The sequence below is a fragment of the Neolamprologus brichardi genome, chromosome 19 (genome assembly GCF_056152115.1).
Source record: "Neolamprologus brichardi isolate AB-2024 chromosome 19, ASM5615211v1, whole genome shotgun sequence".
Lineage (NCBI taxonomy): Eukaryota > Metazoa > Chordata > Actinopteri > Cichliformes > Cichlidae > Neolamprologus > Neolamprologus brichardi.
Window position 1 is genome coordinate 4,460,014 of NC_142122.1, and position 27,141 is coordinate 4,487,154.

Genomic DNA, 27,141 nt, shown 5'->3' on the forward strand with positions numbered 1-27,141 from the left:
ATTGGGGCATTAAAAAAAATGAAGAAAATTCCAAATATTTTAAACTCTTTTATTCATCTACTCGTGTAACTGACAAGACATTACGTTTTAATATTTTACCGATATGTTGAAATAGTGTATTTTCTATGATGAAATGCAGAGAAATTAGTTAACATGGATATCACACAGTGCTAATCATACAGTTGAGTACTGCTGAAGACTAAGTAGTTGAAGAGAACAATTAAGATGTTCAAAGATGAACACCTGAAGTTATGAGAGTAGAACCAGAATTCTTAGAAAGAAAATCTGCTTCAAAGGCACTACTTTATATCAGAGAACAACGATCTCTGATGTGTGGTAACTTACACTCGCGCACACACACACACACACACACACACACACACATCCATCCCAACAGCTAATTTTTAATGAAACAATATAAACTTTGTAGCGAGCCATCATCCATAACAGCATTTCATGCCGTTTTACCAAAACAAAGAATAAAAACAACGAGGTTATTTTGCTTTTATGCAGTTTTTTCTAAATAAAGTGGATTTTATGGTTGAAACCAGATGCCGTCTTTGCAGAGAACTACTGAGAAGTACCAATGAACTGAAGGGAAACTGATCTAATTAATAAACTCCTTAGTAAAATGTCAGGACATAAAATCTTTACATAACGTAAACATATGTTTAAATATTTGCTGTGAGTATAACGGTACAGCTTCTCTCATAATTAAAAATACATAGATACATTCTGTATTTGTATGAACAACATTGCAACCAAACTTTCAGCTCACGAACGATCATCTGTGATCCATTTTCTGCAGAAAGGAAGCCAAATGGATTACATAAGACGTGTTACACAAGTATCCCACGCTACACATCAGAAGATCTGCAAAGATGGACCAAAAAATAAAAAAATAAAACAACCCAGCAACCCCAGAAAGACATGAAGACAGAACGTAGTAGGTTACAAAACAACAACAATGTTTCACTTTGAGCACCACCAGCTCTGGTGCAGAGCAGCTTCTGGGATGAATTCTTCCTGTGCGTGCATTAGTATGAAGGACGAGCGCTTGCACAGCACTCGTCAGTGTGCACGCATGCAAGCGGTAGCATATACACGTGGGACATGAGCTGCCTTCACTAAGCTCAGTAGTACAATGTAAATGCCCACATTTCCAAATACAGCTGCTGTTTATGTGGAAGAACGTAAAGGCAAAACACACTTGCCTATCCTAAGACTGTTAACATCATTATTGACTCATTAGCCTCAGCACAAAGAAAGCATTTTGTTTTTCAAGGCAATAAAACAATTATCAGGCACAAAGCAGCAAAGAGCTGGATGCTGTCCACACTAGTTTACCTGCACTAATAGATATCCTTCAGTTTGAACCTCGTCACGTGACGAGGAACCCCCCCGTAACAAACAGGAAGACAAACACAGTCCCAGTAATTCTGGTCCTGGTGGGGGGAAAAGACGCTGACTTTGTAACAGTATAATGTGTATTATGTTTTAGGGTTAAATTTCCATTTTTTCTTTTTCTCCAGTAGCAGCACTCGAGTGTGTTTAAATCTCAACATGGCTTTTTAAATATTTTTCTTTCTGAAATGAAAGTGGTAGTTCTGTCAGTGAAAGAAATCATGTTTATAGTTTTGCAACAGAAACCTGATTATTATAAAAGTGTTATTCACTTAAAGCGGCGCGTTTAAGCTTTTCCTTTTTTGTATATATAAAATAGCTACAGCAGTGGATATTTATAATAATTCTACCCAAAGTTTCAAATAAAAAGGTCAGTGAATGCAAACGTCATCTCCTCAGCGTTACACTGCTCTGAATGTTCAGTTATCAACAGGATTTTCTACTCCTGGGGCTCGTCTCATTTAGAGAAGATGCCTTTGTTATAATCATCACGAGTGTCGCTCTGAGTGAAGAAACCACGCCCCCTTGTTATCAGCAAACACTTAGGGAGGTGTGACCAATCAGAAGAAAGTCAGTTTCAATGAAAGGGTGCTAAAAATGGGTCATTTTCTAGCAAATTGAGATGAACTGAGAGGCGGCTCCAAGGCTCAGTTTCACATAAATAAAGATTATTTTGAACTGTGAATAATGCAAAGCTACTCTATAAGAGTTTAACAGTAACAATACAGAGAGCAGGTCCTCCTTAAGGAAAATGAAAAACAACACGTAATATCATTGCAATCATTTCATTACTGAAAAAAAAAGGGATAAAATCAAATGTTTGAAAGAGTAATTAGTTTTTGATTTCTATTTTGACTTGAACAGGATATTAAACATTTATTTTTTCCTCACACATACAAACATCACAGATAATCTGTTCTGTTCACTTTGGCACTGTTCTACTGACCCAGAGCTCAGTGGAGGCAAATAAAATTCTCAAATGCGAAATTATGGCAATACCTTCATCTTACTACTGAAGACAGATGTTTAACTTTACTGGAGATACATAAAAGGCAGTATTTGGGATTTTGGGAAATGTGCTCATCTGCTTTGTTGCTTAAATTCAGATCTATGCTATGCAGCAGGAAAAATATGAAGTGAAAGTTAGCAAACGGTGAGCTTAGCTTTAAGACTTGAGGCTGACTTTGTCCATCTAAACTTCTAAATAAAGTCATCAAAATGTTCTTTTTTTTAAAAAATGGAAAGCTGTCAGGTAATTAGCTCTAAACTGAGATATTCCCTGTTACATTACTCGAAAAAAAATGCAAGGAACTGGCTGAAAGTCATGTCATGTTTGCACGCTAACAGGCTCCTGGTGGTGACGAATTAGGTCTTTGGAAATGCATCTAGTGATTTCTACTTATGACGATAACGGCTCCTTTCAAAGGAGTGGAAGAAAGGACCGTTCATTGATAGATGGTAACGATGTTCTCCTTATTAGTCTCCGTACATTTTCAATTTAAGTCAGATTCATGTCATAAAAGAAGAAAAAACAAAAAGATGATGTGCACACTGGATCTGTAATTACAAGCTTAACAAAGGCCAAAACCACAAATACTAAAGACACAACCAAACAAACAATCTTTAAAAAAAGTGAAAAAAGACGCAGGAAGAAGCAGAGGTGCCATTTTCACTGTTCACAATCTCTGCATGTGTCGTAAGGCAAAATAAAATCTGAGGGTATTTTTAAGCGTTTTGCTTTCGTCTGGGGAGGTTACGAGTTGGCAACATGATGGCAGGGGGCACGTACGCACATGTCGCTCCTTAAGGAAGACTTGTGATCCATCCCGACCGACCCGCTCTGCGTTTTCCGGGGTTGTTCTGGTTCACGCCACTTAAGCAGCGGAGTGATTCATCAGTCGTCAATGTCCTCATACACATCATCATCAAAAGGCCGCGCAGAAGACGGCTGCAGTCTGTGACGGGAGTACTTGAGCTGAAGGAGGTCTCCAACCTCACTGATGACGTTCAGCGCCTGTGGAGACATTTATACAATGAAGAAGAAGAAAAAATGCTGTCAGTCTGAAGGCCGACATGAAGAGCGAGGACGTTTACAGATGCAGAGACACCAGACTCATAAAACCAAATTGCAAACTGGGGCCGAAGCAGGAAAGATCTCTGGTTTGAACTTTTACATTTTTCACTTGTATTACCTGGGTGTTAGAGCAAAGTGATGAGTTCATACAGACACGTCTTAAAAAACAGCAGCAACTTTTCATTCTATCTAAAGCTCTTCAACCAAGGGGGACATATTCACTCTGAGCTCTGTGCATGAGCTCTGGTTAATGCAACTCAAGTGCTACAGTTCAAGCTGTTATAGCATAAGGTCGACAATAATTACACAATGTAGGGATGAGTATATATTGCTGAAATGAGTCTTTAAATTTTAATGTGGTTTTGCTTTGTTGCATCATGCATGTTTGTTTCATCAGTAGATTTCTGCTCACTTGAGGTCAGAGCAACAAGCTGCAGAACAAACAACCTTTTAAAAAGTTTTATTACTGTCAGCTCAACAGCACATTAATGGATTAATTGGCATAAATCTGGACTCCCGTTTTTATGAGTTTCCTTTTTAAAATGAATATTTCTCTCTCAAGATTGCAAATGCTACATTTTGTTCACCAGCTATTTGTTAAATCCCTCAGTCCTGCAGCACACAGCTGCTTTTCTGAAATAGGAAACAAGATTTATCGTCGCACATCTCACCCTGGTGACATTAACCGGGAATAATAAAGTAACAGGCTGGAAAAGAAATACAAGAGAAAAAAAAAAAAAAAAGAGTGGAGAATTTCCAAAAGTTCAGAGTAAAGTTATGTTTCTCCCAGTGCGTCAAAACCTTATACAACGTGTTTTTGTTCTGAAATTAGAGCTCTGGAGTAACATGCATGCGTGGAGTACATTGTTCCCGTTACACCAGATGTTTATTCACCAATTCCTGGACTTATGCAACTTTGGATGACTGACTATTTATGGGGCTTGAGGAATTTTTCAATGTTTCAATGTGTGTAGGTTGCCAGTAAAGCAATATATATACCTTCTGTTTATGGTAAAGCTTTGTGAGGATGACAGATGGGCTTTGCATCACATCTTAAAGTATAAAAGGAAATGAAATGCTTTATTGCAGTCAAATCATGAGTATCTTTCTGTGTCGTTTCGGCCAAATATTAAGTTGGTTCATCTCCTTAATAGGGCTGGGCTATATCATACCGTTCACGGTAATACCGGTGTAATTTTGGGCAACGATAGGAAAATGAAATATCGCGATAGAATATGGGTAAAACGCGCATGCGCACTGCCTATGTTTACATACGCACATGGCGGCGACGCAGAATGAGAAGAGCGAAAGCGGGTCGTTAAATGAAACGGATGAACCAGAACTGGTTTGTTAAAATGCTGCAGCTTCAGTGGTGTGGAACTGGTTTAGCTTTTGTCCATCAGATACACAACAAAGCACTATTTTTGGTAGAGCATGCTAGCGGGCCGTCGTTATTACCGTGTTGTTTGGAAAATACGGCACACTTAAAATCAATCCTTTGATTTTTCTGAAAATCGACAGTGCCCCTTATAATCCCGTGTGCCTTATGTATGAACTCTGGTTGTGTTTACTGACCTCGAAACGATTTTATGTTCACGGCGCTCGAAAATCTGTCAGATGTTTCAGTACGACTTTGCTAAGCTACGAAGCCGCACAGCTTGATGGATTGTCGGAGCATTACGGCTCCGACAGTACGTATCACCTCGCGGAGTGATACGTACTGTGCTTCAACATAATATTACGGTATTGTGTGTGTATAACCTCTTTTTAAGTTTTGTGGATATTACACATGGTTATGCTGAGGATATGTCGACCAGTTTCCACTGGAAATGCCTTTTGGTTAAACTGTCAGCAAGGAATTTGCACTGTTACATTTTTATGTAATTTTAATGCACATAAAAAACAGCTGCTTGTTTAAGTTAAAATACATTGATGGGGTTTTTTGCACTAATAAAGTTGTGGAGTTGTACAGTATTTTGTCTAGTGTCAATTATATCGTCAGTTATATCGTTATCGCAAATTTTCAAATGTATATCGTGATAAATATTTTTGGTCATGTCGCCCTGCCCTACTCCTTAATCAAGTAAGGCTTTTTAGGTAGACTAAAAAAATAAAATGAAATAAAAAAATATATATATTTCATGGAAGAATCAATCACTATTCTACCTCTGATGCTTTTAACATTTTGAGCCATCAGATGTCGAAGTAGCTCCTCCAAATCAACACTAGGTGGACAATTTTGTAACCGTCTCCACTTTCTCAGATACATTAGTTATAACCTGACATTTAAGGTTGACAGATTATTGCGGTCAGTAGAATGAAATAATGATGGCAATAAAAGGATTTGGGTCGGGATATAAGTGTGGGTGTGAGAGAGTGAAAAGATAATACTCTGAAAGCTCGCCAGCGGATAAAAGAAACACACAAACCAAGATGACACTTCAAAGTGCATGAGAATAATACAGAGAGGAAGGCTAACGGAGACAGATTTCACACCATGACAGATAAAAGCACTACGGTACAGTACTCCCACTCCTTGTCTTCAGCTTATTTTGTTCAATTTTTTGAAGTGCACCGAGAATAATAGGAAGAGATACCATAACCCTGGATATACAAAACTTCCTGGAGACACAGTTTGTATCTGCGCCAACTGAGCTACACACATTAGACAGGAAGCACAGGAGAAAGCTCAACCTCTGTGTGAGAGGATCTACATTAGTGTCAAAATAAGAAAAGAGCCGTGGAGGATCTAAGACGGTGGCCCGTAGTGAAGAGCAAACAGGTCTGCAGTGAGCTCATTTCAGCAACGCAGAAGAGCCCTCGCTGTGTAGAGTGGGCGGTTTTAGATGTGTTGTAATCAAAGCTGAACTGTCTGCACTTACACAGGCCAACACAAAGAGCAACGTTGAGGTCTACACTCAAAACACAGGGAACAAACAGTACGTTAACCTGCAGAGTGATACGGCCGACACTTTATTTTTATACGGAGCCTCTTCTGGGAGACTTTTCCTGACACTCTAAATCCAAGTGAGGCATTCTTGTCCTTTGATGGATTTCTGGCAATGGGATGTCAGACATTAAGCTGCAAGGGACTCGGCATGCAAGTTACTCAAGGCATCCTGCAAAGGTAGACATTTGAGGTCAAAAGAGATCATATCGGCATCCCTCAAATTGCAGACAGTGTTAGACTGCTCCACTTTATTTAATGTCAATTAGATCTCTCCACTTAGTTTCAAACAGCTCAGAGGTCATTACACTGCTGTGAAACAGGAATGAACAAACTTTAGAGAGTATAACTAAACAAATCAGGCTCAGCTAGTAGCAGCCAGCACCACTCAGATAAGCCTGCCACTGGTAGACTATTAGTAATTGCACCCTTCTCGTCCTTGTGAACTCCTGCCGGCAAATCTAGCTAACAAGCTACATACTGGAAAAACTTTGACAAAAACCTGATCTGTGTGCAGGCCCAGTAATTAGCCATAGCCCCTGTGGAAGTACACTTAGCAAAACACCAGTGAGCTTAGTTCAGAGAGGCTCGGGTCTAACAATTCGGAGTAATTAGAGGAATTCGGGGAATGTTTTTCACTGAAATGTAATGGCTTCAGCCTGACCGTTCGCCTATGTGGACGGCGAGAAGTGGATACGCAAGACTAGTCAACATCAATACATCTGCAGCTGTAGGTGCTGCAGTCTTTCTTTAAAGAAAAAAAAAAACCTGACAGCTTTTGCATACTAAGTACAAGCTGCAGAATATTACATCCAATTAACTGCCATGTTTGAGACATCAGGACAGAGCAGAACAGTATTTTTAGCGGTCATTATTTAGCAGGATTTAATGACACACAGTGGTGTGCAACAGCTTCTTCTTCTTGGTCTTAAGGACCGAAAAAAAGAAAGAAATTGTCTCATTTTGAGAAATCATTGTCGTATCTAGAATGTGCTAAATGAGACATGCTGAATACTAAACACGTGTTAAGATATTTTTAAGTGTGTGTTTACCTGGTCGAGCATGTTTTTTGAGTGGCCGGCAGAGATGCAGAAGCGTGCTCGCGACTCGATGATGGGTGTAGCAGGGAAGCCCACGACCACCACGCCAATGTTCCTCTTCAGCATCTCCCTGCCAAACGCTCTGGTGGGAGAGACAAAGCTGGCTGGATCAGGTGACCCTGAATCCTCCCTTAGTTATGCTGCTGGGGGATTCCCAGCATTGAGTATTTCTTCTTCAGTCACCTTTCTCACTCACTATGTATTAATAGACCTCTCTGCATCGAATCGTACTTGTTATTAATCTCTGTCTTTTGTCCTGTCTTCCTTCTCTCACCCCAACTGGTCAGAGCAGATGGCTCCGCCCCTCCCCGAGCTTGGTTCTGCCCGAGGTTTCTTCCTGTTAAAAGGGAGTTTTTCCTTCTCACCATCGCCAAAGTGCTGCTCATAGGAGGTCATATGATTGTTGGGTTTTTCCTCTGTACGTATTATTGTAGGCTCTACCATATAACATAAAGCGCCTTGAGGCAACTGTTGTGATTTGGTGCAGTATAAATAAAACTGAATTGAATTGAAAAAACTGAATAGCAAAAATAACCGCAGAGGTTTAATAAAGAGTATGACAGACAAAAAAAGATGGGTAAAGTCTTCTATGAAAACATGTCTGCAGAAGCTTTATGAAGACAGAAAAATTCTTCATTAGAAGAAAAAAGGAATGGTCCCAAACGTGCTTCGGTCCCAGTGTTTGGCTTGATATTTACAGCAGGATTAATTAAAGCTGCAGAGGTACAGTCATTGTACTGATACTAAAGCGTGTGTGCACCGAGACTCAGTTTCTGCAGTTTAACACCTGAGCTCTTGTGATGTGACATTGGGACACCGTCTACTGTCCACTGCTATAACAGAGTTTTTAATCTTGTTACCTTAATAATATTTCAGGGAAAAAAAAAACCCCATCAACAAATGATATAATTGATCACACTGTATTGCTCTAAAGGCTCCAATTAAGAGTTCCAGCAATCAGAGCAGTAGTAAACAGCAAAGATGGCGGCTCACCCTATCTTGGCGGGCATGTAGAGCATCAAGGGTACGACGGGAGAGTCGTTGTTGCCGTAGATGATGAAGCCCATTTCTCGAAGCCTCTTGCGGAAATAGACCGTGTTCTCTGCCAGCTGCTGCACACGCTCACTGCCTAAGGATGATGAAGAAATTTGGAGACAGAGTTGATGGGAAGCACGATGGAAGTTAATCACACGGATGTCCCGCGTTCTGACATCATCTATATTTAATCATCTAGGTTTTGTTTTTTGCAGTGTGATGACAGCCGTTCGCTTTGCCACTTTAACGTGTTAGACACACAAGTCATCACATGCTGGTGTGTTAATGGACAATATGTGAATATTCACAGAGCGCCGTGATATCCACTCATCTCTGCTTAGTGTAATGTGTTACTCACACTCACTGGATATAGCGAACTCATTAATGAAGCCTGGCTTCATTTACTGCTTTATCAGTTAAATGTTTTTGTTTTTATTGGTGTTCTGGGTTTGTTAACAAACAAGTTTATTATTTGTTTATAATAACGAGTTTGTTTGGTGTAAATCTGCATTTGCATTTGTTCTCTCTCTAAAGTTGCCTCGAGCCTGGTACACCACTGAAGACTAGGGTAGGTAAAGTCAGGGTTTTGTTGTTTTTAGTGTTTTAGGTTGGGAGTTAGACATAGTAAATCAGTGGCACCAAACTTTGTAGGAGGTTTGAAACCATTCATGATTATGGTCTGTAGCTGAGGCAGGTAGGCTGTTTTTGTGTGTGCATATGTCAGTGTTGATGGATGCTAATGAGATCCTTGTGAGGTGAGTGTTTTCTGCTGTGACCTTTAGTGTTGTGGGGAATATGGCTATTTTGTTGGATCACTTGTGAGTGTTGTTGGCCAGGTGATGGCAATAACACTGTGGGGTGCCGAGCCACCCTTGATGTGATCATTGTGTGGCCATAGCTCTCCACTTTGTGGAGAGTGTGCTTGATTTACTGAACTTTTTGGATTAAAGTAACTTGTTGTGGTATAGGGCCACTTGTATGTGACTGTTTGTGTGGTGGAGACAACAGATCACTTAGTTGTGATTATTTGTTGCTACTTTTGGTTTTGTGTTGTAACAGATCAGGTAATCATTTTGGGTTTGTGACTGTTGTGCTCCTTTGTGTTGGTCACATGTTACTTTTTGTGTGTGTTCTTCAAATCCTCATGTCCATCTATGCTTAGAGATGCCAACTATAATGTGAACACTGTGCTTCTGTTAGCTTTAACTTTTATTCCAGGTTTGTGGGTCAAGGACCTGAAGGCTTCAGAGGGGCTTTTAATAAATTTAGGGGTCCTAGAGGAACCCTTTTAAGGGAGGAGGTGTTAAGTTCCTCTGCAGCCTCTAATCTGCTCAGTGTGTTCAGCTGGTGCTAATTGGCCACACCTAGTCAGGTGTGGATAAAAGCATACCTGAGGCAAGCGTCCAGAGAGCTCACTAGTCTTTGCCTTGGTGGTACCAGCCATTTGAGCCAACCTGCTATGCCATTTTAAGATAAAGCCTCTTCTCACTAACACTCTGGTATTCATCTCCTTTTTTATGTTGCGGCTTTTGAGCCGGGTCGTAACACATTATTTAAATTGTGTCATGCTTGTATCATTCATCTTTTAACTACCCATATTTATTTTCGTCTGGATTGATTTTTTCTTGTGGGTTTTTAATAATTTTTCTTTACATCCACATTTTGTCAGTCACTGGTTGCAACTGATTGCAACTCAATTTTAGAGGTGATTCTCTTACTGAGGGCTGTTTATTCTTTACTCAATCTGACTTTCCTGAAGTGCAAAAAATAAAATGAGCTCTTAATGATGCTCTCCAAAGATGAAAAAGAAACGTTCTGCACGTCTACATTTGAATCAAACTGTGTACTGTGGACTTTAGATTTCGCTTAGCGACATCTTGAACTGTTCTAGCAAAACGTTTGAGGTTAGATTAAACAATCCATGTAGAGGAGATAGAATTGCCTCTTGTCTATAAACACAGATCATCATAAAATATTCCTTAACCTCTTTAAATCAAGTAACCATTATAAAAAAAAAAATACATACATAATTATAACTGGACATCGTTCTTTTTCCCCTTCTACTCCTTTTCTTTATGTAACATCTGGTGAAAAAGACCAGATGCTGGCTCCAGTCCTACAATTCTTAACTTTGCAGTGACACCTGGTGGCCCATCATAACAATTACTGCTGACGTAAAATCATCAGAAGTGGAGACGTCACCAAATGATAAACACAATGCAACAAAACAAATAACCAAGGACCATTATGCACTATAGTAAATATGCAAGAACAGCCTGACGTTTGCTGAACTCTGCATGATTTACATTTTTAATCCGAAACTGTTTTGCAGTTTGACGTTGCTGCAGAGTTTAGCTGTTTATCACTCTTTGATCGATCTATAGAGGAAATCTGACCTCAACATAACATCTTTGTGTGCCTATATACCAATCAGATTCAGATGTGGTCATGGACTGCAGTGCATGTGGAGTGCACTATATGTAAGTGGGAAGTGAGATTTGTCTCAACATCCAACATAATGACGCCTTAAAAGCAAAACATTTTTACACTTTATCTTGAAATGCAGTTTTCTCACATATAAAAAAGTGAACAATCTGGACTGAGGCTTACCTATTGTTGTGCCATCCTCTCCCATAATGCACTTCATAGAAGTGATGATTTGCTCCACCACAGGAGGAGACATGGAGGTGGCGTAGACCGCACTGTGGGAATGGGAGCGCAGGTATTCGATGAGCTCCTAAACCCAGGAGACACACGGAAGACATAAGCAGATACATGAACAGCTGCAGTCTCAGTCCCTCAAAGCGTTGCTTGTTGCTTCCCTCTTTCATGAATATGTGAAAGAGGGTTTACATTAAAAACCTCAACAGTCTGATAAGCACAGAGTGAGAACTGAATTTCGCTTTGCGCTCTCAAACCTGTCAATCTGCCCGTTACGTTTTTAGAAGGATATGAAAGTCATTAAAAGCATAATGTGAGCTACATCCTGTAACCTGTTAACACATTCCTAAGTGATTCATGACCAATTTTCTCCGACTCCTTTGTTCTGCTTGAGGGCTTCGGCAGTTCTAAGACGCCACTACATGATGATTTAGACAAAGTGTCTTATCTTGATAACCATCTCGATAAGCAAGCTTTGTTGCAATGACTAGCACTCGTGTCTGCAACAAGTGACACTTAGAGAGTCCATGCATCAGTGCACTCTTGCAAAACTATGAGTTTAAACTGATGTTATGCTGGAAAATGCACTCTTTTTTTCCTTCAAAAAATAAAAAATAAACAAAGAGATAAAGCTCACCCTTTTCCCTGCGATGTATCCACCTGCAGCACCGAAGCTTTTGGTAAAAGTGCCCATCATGATGTCCACGTCACATGGGTCGAGGCCAAAGTAATCCACCACACCTCTTCCTCTTGGACCCAGGGCGCCTATACTGTGGGCTTCATCTAAGTAAAGGTAGGCCCGGTAGCGCTTCTTTAAGGCAATCACTTCTGGCAGGCGCACTATGCTGCCCTCCATGCTGCAGGGAGGAAACAGGCAGAGTGGAAGGTGCATTACATCTCCTGAGGTGTTACAGCTTTGTTTTTCCCAACAAATTCAGCTTTTGCGCCAGAAACTATCCATCAAACAGCTGTCAACATAGAATAAACAACTGAAATGACTCAAATAAAAAAGTTAAACTTATTAAAAAACAAAAAAGGAAGCAGAAACTGTGTTGCACGTTGCAAATGCTTTTTGTAGCACATGTCAGACAGAATCAGGTTAGCTAACTAAGCACTGATACATTCTCACCTGACTGAACCATCAGAGGAAGCTGAACCTGTTCTTGCATGTGCTTAATGCATGTACGTCTTTGCACCAGAAATACATCAACAATCATTCTTAATAATCCAGCGAGGGGCATTGGCCACAGATAATTGCTGCTTATGCAATAAAGTTTTTAGGTCTTGCTCAACCTGAAACTAGGAAGGAAAATAAAGGGAATTTTAAAAGTGGGAAACTTTTTCTACTGCATAAGGCCAAAGACACTTTCAGTACAGTTGCAAAAATTGTATAAAGTCAGCGCTGAGACTTTCTCCTACCAAAGACAAGATTTAAATTTACTCCCAATAGATTAAATATGCACATGTAACAGACTCAAAAGTTCTAAATATTTATTTTCCCCATGAAGTCATGTATGATATAAACAGGAAATCAAAGCAGTACCTGTAAATGCCTTCAACAACTATTAGGATCTTCTTCCATGGCCTGTGAGTCCTGGGTTGGCCATGAACGATGGCTTCTCTCAACAGTTTTTCAAGGCTCTGCATATCTGACAGGAAAAAACAAAAATCTGAAGTGTTAACATTCAAAATGAAAGCTGTGGTTTTAGGAGTGGTCTTCCTTTGTATGCTACATCAAAATGCTTTCTCTTTTGCACCAACGTTGTTTTAAAGCTGGCAAACATTCGATGAGACAATCAAACTAATAAAAAGCGCTATAATTACAGACCTTAAGAAGCAATGGAAGCTTTACGACATGGCTAATGCATGGGAATAAATGCAAATAGGAGGCAGATGGATAAGAACCAATATGAGACTCACTGTTGTGTTTAAAGACTCTGATGGTGGACCCAGATAGTCTGGCTCCCAGCACCAGAGAGGCATGGTTCAGCTCATCACTCAGGATTAGACAACCCTGCAGAAGATTCATTAGCATTAATATTTCACACATATACAGTGGGGCAAAAAAGTATTTAGTCAGCCACCGATTGTGCAAGTTCCCCCACTTAAAATGATGACAGAGGTCAGTAATTTGCACCAGAGGTACACTTCAACTGTGAGAGACAGAATGTGAAAAAAAAATTCATGAATTCACATGGTAGGATTTGTAAAGAATTTATTCGTAAATCAGGGTGGAAAATAAGTATTTGGTCACCTCAAACAAGGAAAATAGTGAATCTACAATAGGCAAGCAGCTTGGTGTGAAAAAATCAACTGTGGGAGCAATCATCAGAAAATGGAAGACATACAAGACCACTGATAATCTCCCTCGATCTGGGGCTCCACGCACGATCTCATCCCGTGGGGTCAAAATGATCATGAGAACAGTGAGCAAAGATCCCAGAACCACACGGGGGGACCTGGTGAATGACCTGCAGAGAGCTGGGACCAAAGTAACAAAGGTCACCATCAGTAACACACTACAACGGCAGGGAATCAAATCCCGCAGTGCCAGACGTGTTCCGCTGCTGAAGCCAGTGCATGTCCAGGCCCGTCTGAAGTTTGCCAGAGAGCACATGGATGATACAGCAGAGGATTGGACAGAGGATTGGGAGAATGTCATGTGGTCAGATGAAACCAAAGTAGAACTTTTTGGTATAAACTCAACTCGTCGTGTTTGGAGGAAGAAGAATACTGAGTTGCATCCCAAGAACACCATACCTACTGTGAAGCATGGGGGTGGAAACATCATGCTATGGGGCTGTTTTTCTGCCAAGGGGACAGGACGACTGATCCGTGTTAAGGACAGAATGAATGGGGCCAAGTATCGTGAGATTTTGAGCCAAAACCTCCTTCCATCAGTGAGAACTTTGAAGATGAAACGAGGCTGGGTCTTCCAACATGACAATGATCCAAAACACACCGCCCGGGCAACAAAGGAGTGGCTCCGTAAGAAGCATTTGAAAGTCCTGGAGTGGCCTAGCCAGTCTCCAGACCTCAACCCCATAGAAAATCTGTGGCGGGAGTTGAAAGTCCGTGTTGCTCGGCGACAGCCCCAAAACATCACTGCTCTTGAGAAGATCTGCATGGAGGAATGGGCCAAAATACCAGCTACTGTGTGTGCAAACCTGGTAAAGACCTATAGTAAACGTTTGACCTCTGTTATTGCCAACAAAGGTTATGTTACAAAGTATTGAGTTGTATTTTTGTTATTGACCAAATACTTATTTTCCACCTTGATTTACGAATAAATTCTTTACAAATCCTACCATGTGAATTCATGGATTTTTTTTTCACATTCTGTCTCTCACAGTTGAAGTGTACCTCTGGTGCAAATTACTGACCTCTGTCATCATTTTAAGTGGGGGAACTTGCACAATCGGTAGCTGACTAAATACTTTTTTGCCCCACTGTAGGATTTGTTGCGCACAATAGCAGATGGACTGCTGTTTTTTAGTCAACATTGTTTTTATCGGCTGGTGAGAGGGTGGAGAATCCTTTTGTACAATTATACAGAACGACCTCTGCTGAGAGAATTACACTGAGAATGCAGCTTGCTTTGTAGAACTGCATTGTTTCATACCTCGCTGCTCTGAGTCTAACCCTACGCCTTTATACCAGCAGGTCTGAATCATTTTATTAGAGCAGAAGTCTTTAGCAGTCTCACCACTGTTGGCTTTCACTTCCTTAGTTTGCTCCTTTTTCACTTAAACACACACAACCAGCCAGTCACCAGCAAGTGTTTCTTCCTGATATAAGATAAGGTGCTTGGTGTAACTGGTGACCTACAATAGCGTGCTATTAAGTAAACATACTTAGAAAAGACCCATGAACATCCAGGATATCTTGCTGGAAATAAGCTCATCCTTGTCCCATGTGTCACTTGGGGTCTTACCTTGCCAACGAGTGCTGGTATGTTCATCGAGTTAGTTGCAAATCCCATGCCGAACGCCATGGCTGATTCCACACCCAGGAACCTAGCCACCTGTTTCTCCATCTCCTCGTGTCTGTCCAGGTTACCTGAGGAACAAAAAATAAATAAATACATGAATTAAAAGAAAAAATAAAACCCACAAAAAACATGGGAGCTTAAAATAAACGGATACCACTGAACACCTTGAAGTTCTAAAACTGACATCGATTTTTTTAGTATTATTTATTTACTTGCTTCTCCTGGGAGATGATACCACAGAAGATCAATAAAATAAGCATAAAGACTGGAAATGGAGGGAAACAGCTACCCCAGCTTTGTTCAAGTTAAATAAAACAAGAGAACTCAAGGATCCACCGCCAAAGCCAAGTCCCTATTTCACGGTTAAGATGGTGAGACCGATATTCACCAAGTAGAACAGCTTCCTCCTTTGCCCATGCTTCTCCTCTCCACCAAGTTTAACCCCTTCACCTTGAGCTTTTTTGCATAATTGTACTGACTGACAAACTGCACTGATCGCATTCTGCTCCAATCAAGTTGCGCTTCTGTCTGGGGAGTTAAAAAAAGGGAACTTGCCGATACTCAGATACTTAAAGTTCACATGATATATCTTGTTTGTCCAGTTCATATAACATCCAAGTGTAAAGACATCAAGTTGTGGATTTTATTTAGACTTCTTCACATCCTGTGAGGTTATCAAAACTTTAAATATTGTCTCTTTGCTTTTGTATGAATTAAACGAACAGGATACAACATGTTTACAACATTAAGCAGTAACTGTTATATTTTGTGTTTCGCTCCATTTCCAGTATTCGTACAAATCCAAGATCCAAGCTCTAATTAAGTGGTCAAATATGACTAAATATTTTTCACCAAACAATAGATTATGTTGGATATAAACTCCTATAGTGTACATAAGCATTACAGCCATCTACACTCACCAGCCACTTCATTAGGGACGTGTTCAACTATATTAAATCAGTTATTTAAATGGCGACGATAACACATTTAGGCATGTAAACACAGTCAAGATAAAATGAGCATTAGAAAGGGGAAGAAAGGTGAGTTCAGGGACTTTGAATGTGGCATGGTGTCCGATGCATTTCAGAACCTGCTAATCTGCTGGAATCTTCCCACACAACAAGAGAAGAGATCCAGTGAGAGCAGCAGTTCACTGGTTGTGGTTTGTAGGAGGTTAGAGGAGCATGCTTCAAGCTGATAAGAAGGCAACTCAAATAACTACTCGTTACAACCAAGGGAGAGATTTGCATCATAGATGTGTTTGGATGTTTCCAGCATGTTGCTGAATCTATGCCAAGAAGAATTAAAACTTTTCTTAAGGTTAAAGGTGCTCCAACACCAGACTAATGCCTAAACTGTACTTTACAAAGTGGTCAGTGAGACTTATTTGAAAGCATTTCTAAAGACAGAAAAGTCACGGTAATTTGCAATTAGCTCAAACGCCGCGCACAGATGATCATCATACGAGTTCCCACAGCTTTACTAAACTAACTGGTTTATGACATTTTGTTTACCGAGGTGAATTCAGCTGTGCTCAGTCTTGCCATTTAAGACCCAGCAGTGATAGCAAAGGTAGAGGGTGTGTCTGTGTTTTGCCATGTGTTTGTACCAATCTCCTGCCTCGTGCTCGCAACTCCAACACCGTACTTCATGGTGACTTCAGCTGCGGAGTCAGCACACGGACCTGTATTCTCAGCGAAGCCGAGGTAATTATACGAGCCCAAGTTAATCACATCCTGCACTACCCGACCCGTGTATCTGCAAGAGAGGGTGAGAGGAGGAGATAAACAGACACAGGAAACGATCAATGAGAAGAAACGAAACAGATTGGTATAATTAATAGTAATGATTGGTAGAAGTAATTAAAAACTAGACTGAAAGGTTGGATAGCATCAGCGTGCTCTTTGTTTTTCCAATCTTTCTGGTCTCTGTCTCTCCCACATCTTCTCACTTGTGTTTTGTCTGACTTCACAAACATTATAGATCTTAAGTTCGACCGATTTTAATATGAGATGAACGCCTACATGACTGTTCATTCTGGGGTTATCACCTTCATAATATAAAGTATATATAAAAGAACAAAAACGATCTGTTCGCACCATCAGTCACGAATCACATAAAAAGGAAACTAGATTAGGGTCCACTGGGTTTATCAGAGGTTAAATATTAGCCCGATTTGCATTTCAAACCTCGATAAATTTAAACCTCCACCTCTGAGACTACATTTACATCAGAAAATATTCTATTCTAGATCTGAATTAGCTTGCAGGATGACTGAACCACGGCATCATTGAAATGCATAAGCAAGATTAAAGAACAAGACAAAACTGCTACATATACAATTCTGCACGAAAGTCTTAACATTCAACATGTTTTTATATTTTGCAGCCAAGAACCAGAACGACGTGCAATTTTTAAAGTTGTCTTGAGGAACAATTCTCCAGGCTTCCTGAAAGTCTTTCAATGGTTTTTATTTCCAGTTCAGTCTTTGTACCTGAACATTTTCAGACAGCCTTCTTTGTTAAACCACTTAACACTGAAACATAAACACTTAAGCATAAAAAAAGGCACCTAACTCGCTGGATGAGCCAGTGTTGTGTCTCCACAAACAGACAACTTGGCAAAGAGCCAACGTTAAACTATTAAACTGTAGCTTTGTTATTAGCACCGTGCTGCAAAACCACAGAATTTGTTCACATCTCTTTAGTTAAATCTACAAAAAGGTCAAAGGTAACACAGTCTAACAAGCAGAAACTAGCATTTTTTTTTCTTTTGCATCAACAGGATGATTTCCAAAGCACACCACGAGACAAATTAAAAACGCAATCCAACGTTCCCTGTCCACCTTAACTGTTCATGTGCATGCAACCAAACCCTGCTTAAGGATTAGTGGTCAATGGACTCTAAACAACAAGCTTCTGGTATCAAGGTCTTGTCTCGTGTTTATATTGTCTGAGTACACGTTCTGTCTGTTCATAGAATTTACATACTAAACACAGAGGTAAACAAGGTGAGAATCGTACCTGCTCTATGCAATATAATGCTGTAATGAATGTGTTCAAGATTTCTCTAGTTTTATTAGGATCTAGAGAAATAAACTTTATTAGGAACAACTCTACACCTTCTGAGTCACTTATCCAATCAGCTAAAACAGGATTTTCACCACAACAGCCTTTAGTGTAGCAGTGGCTCAAGAGTTGGGAGTTCGCCTTGTAATCGGAAGGTTGCTGGTTCGAGCTCTGGCTTGGCTCGGTCGTTGTGTCCGGTCGTTGTGTCCTTGGGCAAGACACTTCATCCGTTGCCTACTGCCAGTGTCCGGCAGCCTCGCCTCTGTCAGTGCGCCCCCAGGGTGGCTGTTGCTACAATGTAGCTGCCGTCACCAGTGTGTGAATGTGTGTGTGAATGGGTGGATGACTGAATGTGTAAAGCGCTTTGGGGTCCTTAGGGACTAGTAAAGCGCTATACAAATACATTTGTTTTACACTAAATTTACCATTTAGTGTAAAACAAAAGTAACAAATCCAGTGAGCAGCTTCTTTTATTACTTGGTGCTGAAAAAAAGAGAAATTCAACAGAAAGCTAAGGCTGGAGTGGGCACAGACTCTGTCAAAAGAGGATAGTTCAAAAGGAAAAGCAACCTGGTCTTATAAATCTTGAATTCTGTTCCGAATTAATGCACCAAGTCACAAACCAAAACTCCTATTATAGTCATACAGTCGTATCATATTAATGTCCAGGTGAAAAATTTCTATGAAAACCACGTCAATCTCAAAGGCAGGTTTCCAGCATCCTTTGAATTCTGCAACTCAGTTAAAGTAGTTCTGTGTCTATTATTCAAACACATTAAGCAACTGTCACCTGATATGAGCCTGGCTGATTTATGAGTCTAGTGCTATTGTACTGTACATTAGTTTTCGTGTTTTATTTAATCAGGGATAATGGAAAGGCCTGCCAGAGCTTTTAAAAAACCGTGTCTACTGAGAGATGTCTGGAACCTGACCAACTTTGTGTAATGTTGGTAACACAGCAGTTATAAAGCACACTTCCCATTGCTATTGTGTGCCTGAAAACCTTAAGGTTAGCTTAATGATAACAATATTTGCGCTCTTGAATGAAAGCTACATTAATCTCACTCAAAAGTCCAGTTGTAGTCGTAGGTGGCTCGTTCCATCAGATCCATCTTGGCTCCCGGGACGCTGCATATAGGCCTGTTCCAGTTGTCTCTTATCCGCATATAAAGGTTTCTGGTGTAAAAGTTCTCAAAATCCTGGTAGAGCGGTACAAAATCCTACAAATGGATAGAAAGGTAGATAATAAAGGGAAGTAAAAAGCCGCACAACATATAGGAATTTTCTCCTACATCACTGGTATTTCCTGTAACGATATCTAGATCTTCACAGTTTCAAGTTTCGTCAAAAGCTCACAAGGAAAGAATTTAATCTCATCCAGTTTAAGCATTACAACAACATTTAACAGAACACACATGATCAAGGGAGCTGATATTCCTTGTTTCATGGAGGAAAACATCCGTCAGATATCGTCGGGCCCATTTAGTGATTTCCCCACGAAAGGCTTCCTTTCCTTGACATAACTAAATTCTGAGAACAATGGGCTTTACTTTCACACATTACATAAGATGTTGGAAACAAAGTGAGTGACACAGAAGACACTCTAAACATGTTCCACCTCTAACAAAAACGCAATCTTAAGCATGCACACTAGACTATTTTGGATTAAAGGCAACAAAGAATATTTCTATGTAAAGTTCTCCATAGCTGGACATAATTACAGCTGACGGGCTCATTTCAAACAACTGATGCTTGCTTTCTTTAAAAAACACCAAGCTTCAAGCAATCCTGATTAAAATGTTTGCAATATGACAACCTACAGTGCAGATTCTAGTGATTGAGATGGATGCTTGCTTTGTAGTGTGCAAATATCACATTGGCTTACTTTGATTAATGAAACTACAAAAGGTCCCCCCCCTTTTGTTATCACTACTGTTCCCGCACAAACACTGCAACAATTTGGTCACCAGGCAACATGTAATTAGAGCTCAGTCTCCCAGATAAGAACCATTCAACACCTGAAATGCGAGATGAATCCCTGCCAGAAGCAATCATAGCGCTACAGCTACTGCGTTTAGGTAAAGGGCAACCAAGTTTCTCAACTGCTGCCTTTATCTGGAATTTCTTAGCATGAGCCAAAACTTTGATTACCACCTTTTAGATCAATTGATTTTGTGTTCCTGCAAATTTACTGTTGCATTTGTTTTTCATCTTACCTTTTGCTCCTCTTTCTCTCTGGCGATGTGGCACCTTTCAATCTTCCAGTGACGAAGGAAGTCACGGAGGTAGCCAAAGATGGTGAGGATGCCATAACCCATGTATGTGAGCACTGCCACCATCATGGGGGTCTCTTCAAAGTACTCGATGAAGGGCCGGCTGTACAGCCTGCTGCTGTATGACGCTGCATAGACCTATGTAAATCAGAAAAAGCAAGTAGTTTACTTATTTTAATGAAAGACATGAAATAATATCTGCCATGCAAACTAGGAATCACAAAATATCTTAAAACAATCCAAACACAACAATTTTCCAACACTAAATTAACTTCAAAACTCATGAAACATTATCATCTGCATTGCTGAACAGAGAAAAATGGTAAAGTACAAAAAAAATGCTGAAATTTTGGTTGAATTATTCCCTTTTTAAATAAAATATATACAAGTTTGTCATAATGATGATTGTGTTGCAAGTGGCAGCAATGTGACTTATCAGTATGTAGTACTAGCATGTTTCACATCACGCTGTGTTACTGTTTGTGCGTAATTGGAGCCAATGCAAAAAAAAAACCAAACAATAAAAACAGCTTAAATTTCTTCACTAAAGTAGTTTATTGTCAGTAAATGTAACAGGATGTTTCTTAAGTCCAAGCTATAGAACAAGGCTCACACTGCAGTAGGGATGGGGGAAAAAAATCGATACTGTGTAGTATCGTGATATTTTATTTGCTAATAATGTATCGATACAGGGACAGCAGAAATTGATATTTTGTTACAAAAAAAGTTTTTGTGGACTGGAACATGCTCTGACTACAGAGCATGTTGATCCTTTTTCTGAGCAAGAATCCTGACATTCCTTCACTGTCCAAATGTGTTTAACTTTTTTTTGGCAGTAATAAACATGACAGTTTACTTATTTTAATTTAAGACATGTTTTATTTTAATTAAGTTTAAAACTTTTTTATTTTGATGTAAAATTATATTTTGTTTTAATTTACTTTCAAATTCTTCAGTTGCTGAAGGGGCTGCATAGTTTTCATAAACTGCATAGTTCAGAATAGCTATAATTGTACCAGATGGTTGATTCAGTTAAGTTGGACTAGACTGTAATACAAACCGTTCAGTTTGTCAACAATAAAACTGAAATGAGAGAAAGACTGAGTGTGAGACTTTGATATTAGATAAAATGAATATTGATAAAGTTTACCTTTATGTACAGAATCTGAATATTGCAAAATACTTTAAAAAAATTGCAATAATATCGTATCATGCGTTAAGTATTGTGATAATATCGTATCGAGGGATGTATGGTGATTCCCACCTCTACACTGCAGCCCACAGTGCATCCACGGCTTCCATGGTTTACATTTGGTCATACAAGTTATGCAAAGAAATGTGACAACTGATTCAAAACTTTGCTGAATAAAAATAACCAATTTAATCTGTTATAATAATCTTGTGGCAAAAAAGCATCTTTCAATGCGTATGGGTGCTTAAGAAGCTGTGAAAAATAATTGTGTTTATACTTGAATCTGTCGCATTCAAACAGCACATTTAAAAAATAACAACTTTAAATGTAAGTGGGAGCATGTGCTCAGAGGTGAGTCAAGCAGGAAAAAGAGCTTAAAACGCTTCAGTTTTCAAGAGGAGTTCATACAAGCAAAGCAAAGGTACCGTATACGCTACACTTTGTAATTATAGTACAAAGACAGCTTGCTTCACTTTTAACACTCCATAATGTTGAATGCAGCCATTTCTGTCACTCACGTAGCAGGTTGCTCTCATTGCATGTTTATAACGTGTTCCACATTGAGGTAACATCTCTTTTTGTTCACTGTGCTGTGATCTGAGCTTGAAGCCTCCGCTCTGTGTTTCAAAGTCGTAAAATCAAACAAATTCTGAGCAGCTCTGACAGCAGCGAGTCCCTATTTCAGTTTGATTGGTTATTTCTGCAATAAGCCCTGCTTCTCTTAGCTACCATGGTGGAACAGCTTCCTCGCTGATAAGATATCAGTCTGCATTAATATGGAGAATTACCACTGAATTATTTCAGAATTAGCTTTGCCTGTCATATTGGCTCATCTTTCCCCGACATGTCACTGTAATTTTATCTTTGAAAGTCTTTTTAACTCAGCTCTGCGCAGTGTTGTTCATTGTGAATGGTGTTTTTTTTATCATCAGTTTGTATGGATGCTGGGAAACAGACATTTTTGACAGTTAGTATACGAGACCAGCGTTGCTAGCTTGCAGGGTGTCTACCTGATGATACTCTGAAAGCCAAAGTGCCAGTAAAACACAAAGTGAAAAGAAATGAGGAAATCAAACTGCAACTATATGTTTGACAAATCTGCTGATCTAGCTTAAATTAACCTGGGAGTGCTCTGATAATTGAAAGATATTTTGAGTAGAGATGCACCGATTTATCCACCTTCTTGACTGAAATTAGCTCGCTAGTATCTTAATAATGGCAGTGGCTGATATTTTGTGCTGTGTAGCATCAAAGAGCTGAAAAAAACCCAAAAAAACAAAACAAACTTGATTTGTTGTCTTTGTCATATCTGGTGCTAAACTACATTTTATTCAATTTCTTCACCATTTTTCAATTTATATGAAACCTTTGAGTGAAAAATATCCTTTGATTACTTCAAAATAAAAAAAAGTCAGTAGCTGAAGCCATACTACGCAGGATTATGTTACAGTGATACCCAACCGCTGCTACCTGTATTTATGCAAACCTAGCCTAAAATGAGATGCACAACATTTCCTAACTAAGACTTTAAAAGGAATAAACTTCCATGTCATTGTGCATAAAATATACTTCGCCTCTTCCTTTGTCGTATTTACGAAAAACTTTTGTTTTTATTGGCTGACATTTATGTGGTTCACTTAGAGGTACGTATTTAAAGCCAGACTGTATGAAAAAGGAAGATAAGACCAAACTATTACGTTCTGGTTCAGCTCTGTACTCAGGGAAGTAAACAGGGAGAGCGATGATTTGACTGCCAAATAAGGGAGAAGAAGGTTGTGTTGATAAACTTGAGCAGATAGAATTTGCTTTCTAATGTTTTTTCTTCTACATCTTGATAAGTAATCGGATAGACAACGAAACCTAACGGGCACTGTGCAGTTCACTTCCCTATCGCGCTCATGGCTATTAGGGCATTGCATGTGACCGGTCATGCCTTTCCCTCAAATTCCTTACAGAATAGCAACGCTGACATCTGCATGAACTCTAATCAGCTGAGGTTTAGTCAGCAGGCACTCGGTTTCTTAGCCTGAAAAGCAAGTGTGGCAGAAACCCTCTGTGCAATTTGCACCAAATTGTTTAGTGACTAGAATAATCAGATAATAAACAGCAATGTGCTTCACGTTATTTTACTTAAGAACCACACGCTGGAGAAAACTGGGATTACTTTCCTCTCAAGAAATATTAATCTGACTCAAACAACAGGGGAAAAAATTATCTGTATTTTCAATGCCAGTGTGTGTAGCAGCACCTAATCAGTCAGAGGAGGCCCATTAATTGGGCCAGCTACAGAAGATGCACCCAAGGGTGGAAATTTCATTAGCCTATTTGGGAAGAGCTGTTTTGCAGCATGCACTCAAGTCTCAGCGGACAGCTTGAAGTGAACAGGTGCACTGGTTCAGTGTCTCCCTAATCACTAACTCATCACAGTTTCAGTGTGGATTGCAAATAGAAGCCAAACGCTTCACGAAAGAGAAATGTTTCCAGACTTTTACTGCCAAATATTTGCAAGTGAGAGAAAAGTGCAGCCAAGATGAACAGAGCCAAAGAACGAGATTTAAAACTAAAACAGAAAGAAAAAGCTGACATATTGCACGGAATAAACACAACAATCTCCCTAAAGAACAATCAACTGAGTGGATGAGTTTTAGACTTGTTTCACATTGTCTGGAGTTATTCCATTCCCAGTGTGAGCCTCTGATCAAAGTCACAAACCTGGACTTCTCTTAAAATGGGCTGGAGAGCATCAATGAGCCATTCACAAAGTTTAGACTTTGATTTAAAAAATAAAAAGTCTACTTGGCGCAAATATTATAATGGGGAATTAAAACGCTGCTGTAAGTCACTGAGAAAAAATAGCATTCACAGTCCAACGAGGTATCTAACCTGACAAATAAGCTGAAACTTTTTAAAGTGGACTTTTAAAAAATGGAGCTCGGCGTTTACTTTGTACAGGAGCCGGGAAACATCAGAACTCGATGACAGCATGCTGTGAGACTGCTGTCAGCAGCAGGACTCGGTCAGCTGTCATGCCCGAACAACACAGGACTTTATCATAATAACAGGAATTTAACAGCATCCTTCGGTGTCACGAGTCCACAGAGTGGATGCTTTCCCCGGCTTCACCAACCCATCCGACCCGTCCCATCCCGGGCCTCACCTCCTCCTCCGCGGTGTGGCAGCGGTTCTTGGGCGGCCGCTCATGGCAGGGGCGGGGGTAGAGGCTCTTTGCCGAACCGTTTCTCTCCGGCTTCAGCCCGTTCTTCACCCGCCGACACACTTCGTCGTCGGCTGCTTTGGTCTCGGGGCTTTCGGTCATTGCTGGGCAGGAATGGTGGAGCTGCCACAGTAACTTGCATGTAGGAACACGGAGCCTGCCCGCGGTGCAAAGCGGTGACAGTATCCGAGCAGTGAACGTTTACAAACACACGCACACGCACTACAAACTCCCTGACACGCTCACATCCGCGAACAGCAATCACACGCACAGCCCGCTCCCTGTGTAACCTGAAAATCTAGATACTCAATACCGGAAAACAACGCCCCGTAAACCAACGTAAACCGAAGCCTGTCCTGGTGGGGGCGGGGCCATAATGTCTACAGAGAGGCGTGGCTTACATTATGTACATTTGATTACAACTCATTACAGATGTTTTTGATGTCATTTAAAATACATAAATAAAATATTACAAATTAGTCATAAGTACATGAGGTTCAGGAGGATTAACAGAAATTATATACAATTAAAAACTAAACTTAAAGTGTTAATATTTCACAATAAATTTGAAATGATTAGACTCCCCGCAAAAAAAAGTGAGGGGGTCAAATCACCATAGTTTGATCACGTTTCGTCAGTACTTCCAAACAGGGAAAGAAAAACTGAAAACTTCAAAGCAGCTTTAAAACACTAACAGAAGTTAAGAAGCGAATCAAGGGTGACTTTAACCCCCTAACCCTACCCTTAAAACTTATTCTTCTCAATATTCTAATATAAAGTCCACACATGTGAAGGCACCTTATTTTCCGGAAATAGTACTGCACTTTGAATATAAACATTATGTAGATAATAGGTATTGATTTGCAAATAACTGTAAATGAATAATGAATATACTACTACTACTACTATTCTATAGTGTTATCTTATCTTATGTGTTATCTTTAAAGATATAGATATATACTTTCCAGGTCAACTTGACAGAAAAGCAAGGTGAAATGTAAATGTTAACTCAAAGGTCAAATGTGAGATGATATTTAAAGGCAGTAGAATTGTGAGCATAGTCTTGAAGATAAAAAGACATTTTATGAAAGCTTCACTAGAATCTCCACAAATTATTCCCCGTATGCCTATAGGCAAGAAACATAGTTTTAAATAGTTGTATATATATGTTTAATATCAATTTGACATTAAAATCAATCTATTGACCTTGAAGGAGAGGTCAGAGGTCAAATGTGACCTAATATTTTAAACCTTTATACGGTGCACTTGTAAAATCACAGTTTATAGTTATAAGACTTTTTTTGGGATCAATTTTCTTCCAATAAATTATAGATTTGACCTTAAAGACCCTGGTGGATGTAAGCCAGATTTCAGTGGTTTGTTAACATGACTCCTACCAAGTTTTATCAGAATTCATTCAAACCTCTCATGCTGTTGTATTTACAGACAGAATGACACGCCTGCACCCATGCACGTACGCAAATGCTACCAGAAAAATACATCATCCCCCTTAGTGGAGGTACTTATTATGGCGCCGCAAGCGCAAGATGGTTTGATATCAAATGGCACCACATTCTTTAAACAATAAAAAAAAAACTCTCAGTGTTTGACGGGAAAAAGAACAAAACTAGACTTTAATTTGAATCTTGGCCGTGTTTATCCTTCCTTCACGTGTCACATCTGTCTGTAGTCCATCACACACAGTGACAAACAGAAAAATCTGAAAACACTTCCCAGTCGTCTGAGTTGAGGTTGAACAGCATATCTTCAGGCACGTATTCTGTTTGTTGGCACAGGAGCAAAAATTCCCATTAAGTAAGCTGCTTATTATTCCACTGCAGCCCCAGATTTAATAAACACAATTACAAATTTCAGAGAAATCTTTAATGAGCTTGACAAATGATATGGAACAATCTTCTTATGTGTCGTATCAGATTTTTAACTAATTATAGAACTGTAGCTTGTCATATGTGTGCAAATAGAAACATGAACATGCTCACAAGTCTTAAAAAAAATCATCCACTTAATATGAGATAAAAGGTGGTGCAAGTTTTTGGAGTCTCTCAGATGTCTTTGTGGATTCATGTCTTTGCACTGCCCTGTTAAAGGCTTTCAGAACACATTCTACAAGATCACGAGTTAAACATCAAACCAGCTTTCTGACTCACTGTCCTTGTGACTG

General features: G+C 39.7%; 1 protein-coding gene across 1 annotated transcript; it reads right to left on the reverse strand.

Moving 5' to 3' along the window:
- Positions 1-35: 35 nt before the first annotated feature.
- Positions 36-25,264, reverse strand: LOC102793870 (serine palmitoyltransferase 2-like). Its single transcript, XM_087832914.1, has 12 exons — positions 24,903-25,264; positions 20,497-20,691; positions 19,346-19,500; positions 16,822-16,970; positions 15,156-15,280; positions 13,142-13,235; positions 12,765-12,870; positions 11,859-12,078; positions 11,171-11,297; positions 8,519-8,654; positions 7,478-7,607; positions 36-3,418 (listed from the first exon to the last, which is right to left on the reverse strand). The coding sequence occupies exons 1-12, from the start codon at positions 25,059-25,061 to the stop codon at positions 3,299-3,301; spliced, it is 1,716 nt and encodes a 571-aa protein (XP_087689040.1). The 5' UTR covers positions 25,062-25,264; the 3' UTR covers positions 36-3,298.
- Between the last annotated feature and the right edge of the window lie 1,877 nt (positions 25,265-27,141).

Coding starts and splice junctions, on each gene's coding strand:
- LOC102793870 (XM_087832914.1), bottom strand. CDS start 25,061: ATGACCGAAAGCCCCGAGACCAAAGCAGCCGACGACGAAGTGTGTCGG. Junction 12,079..12,764: donor GTTGTTGAAGGCATTTACAG/GTACTGCTTTGA, acceptor TCCTCCCTGCAG/CATGGAGGGCAGCATAGTGC. Junction 3,419..7,477: donor CAAAAAACATGCTCGACCAG/GTAAACACACAC, acceptor ATGTCTCCACAG/GCGCTGAACGTCATCAGTGA.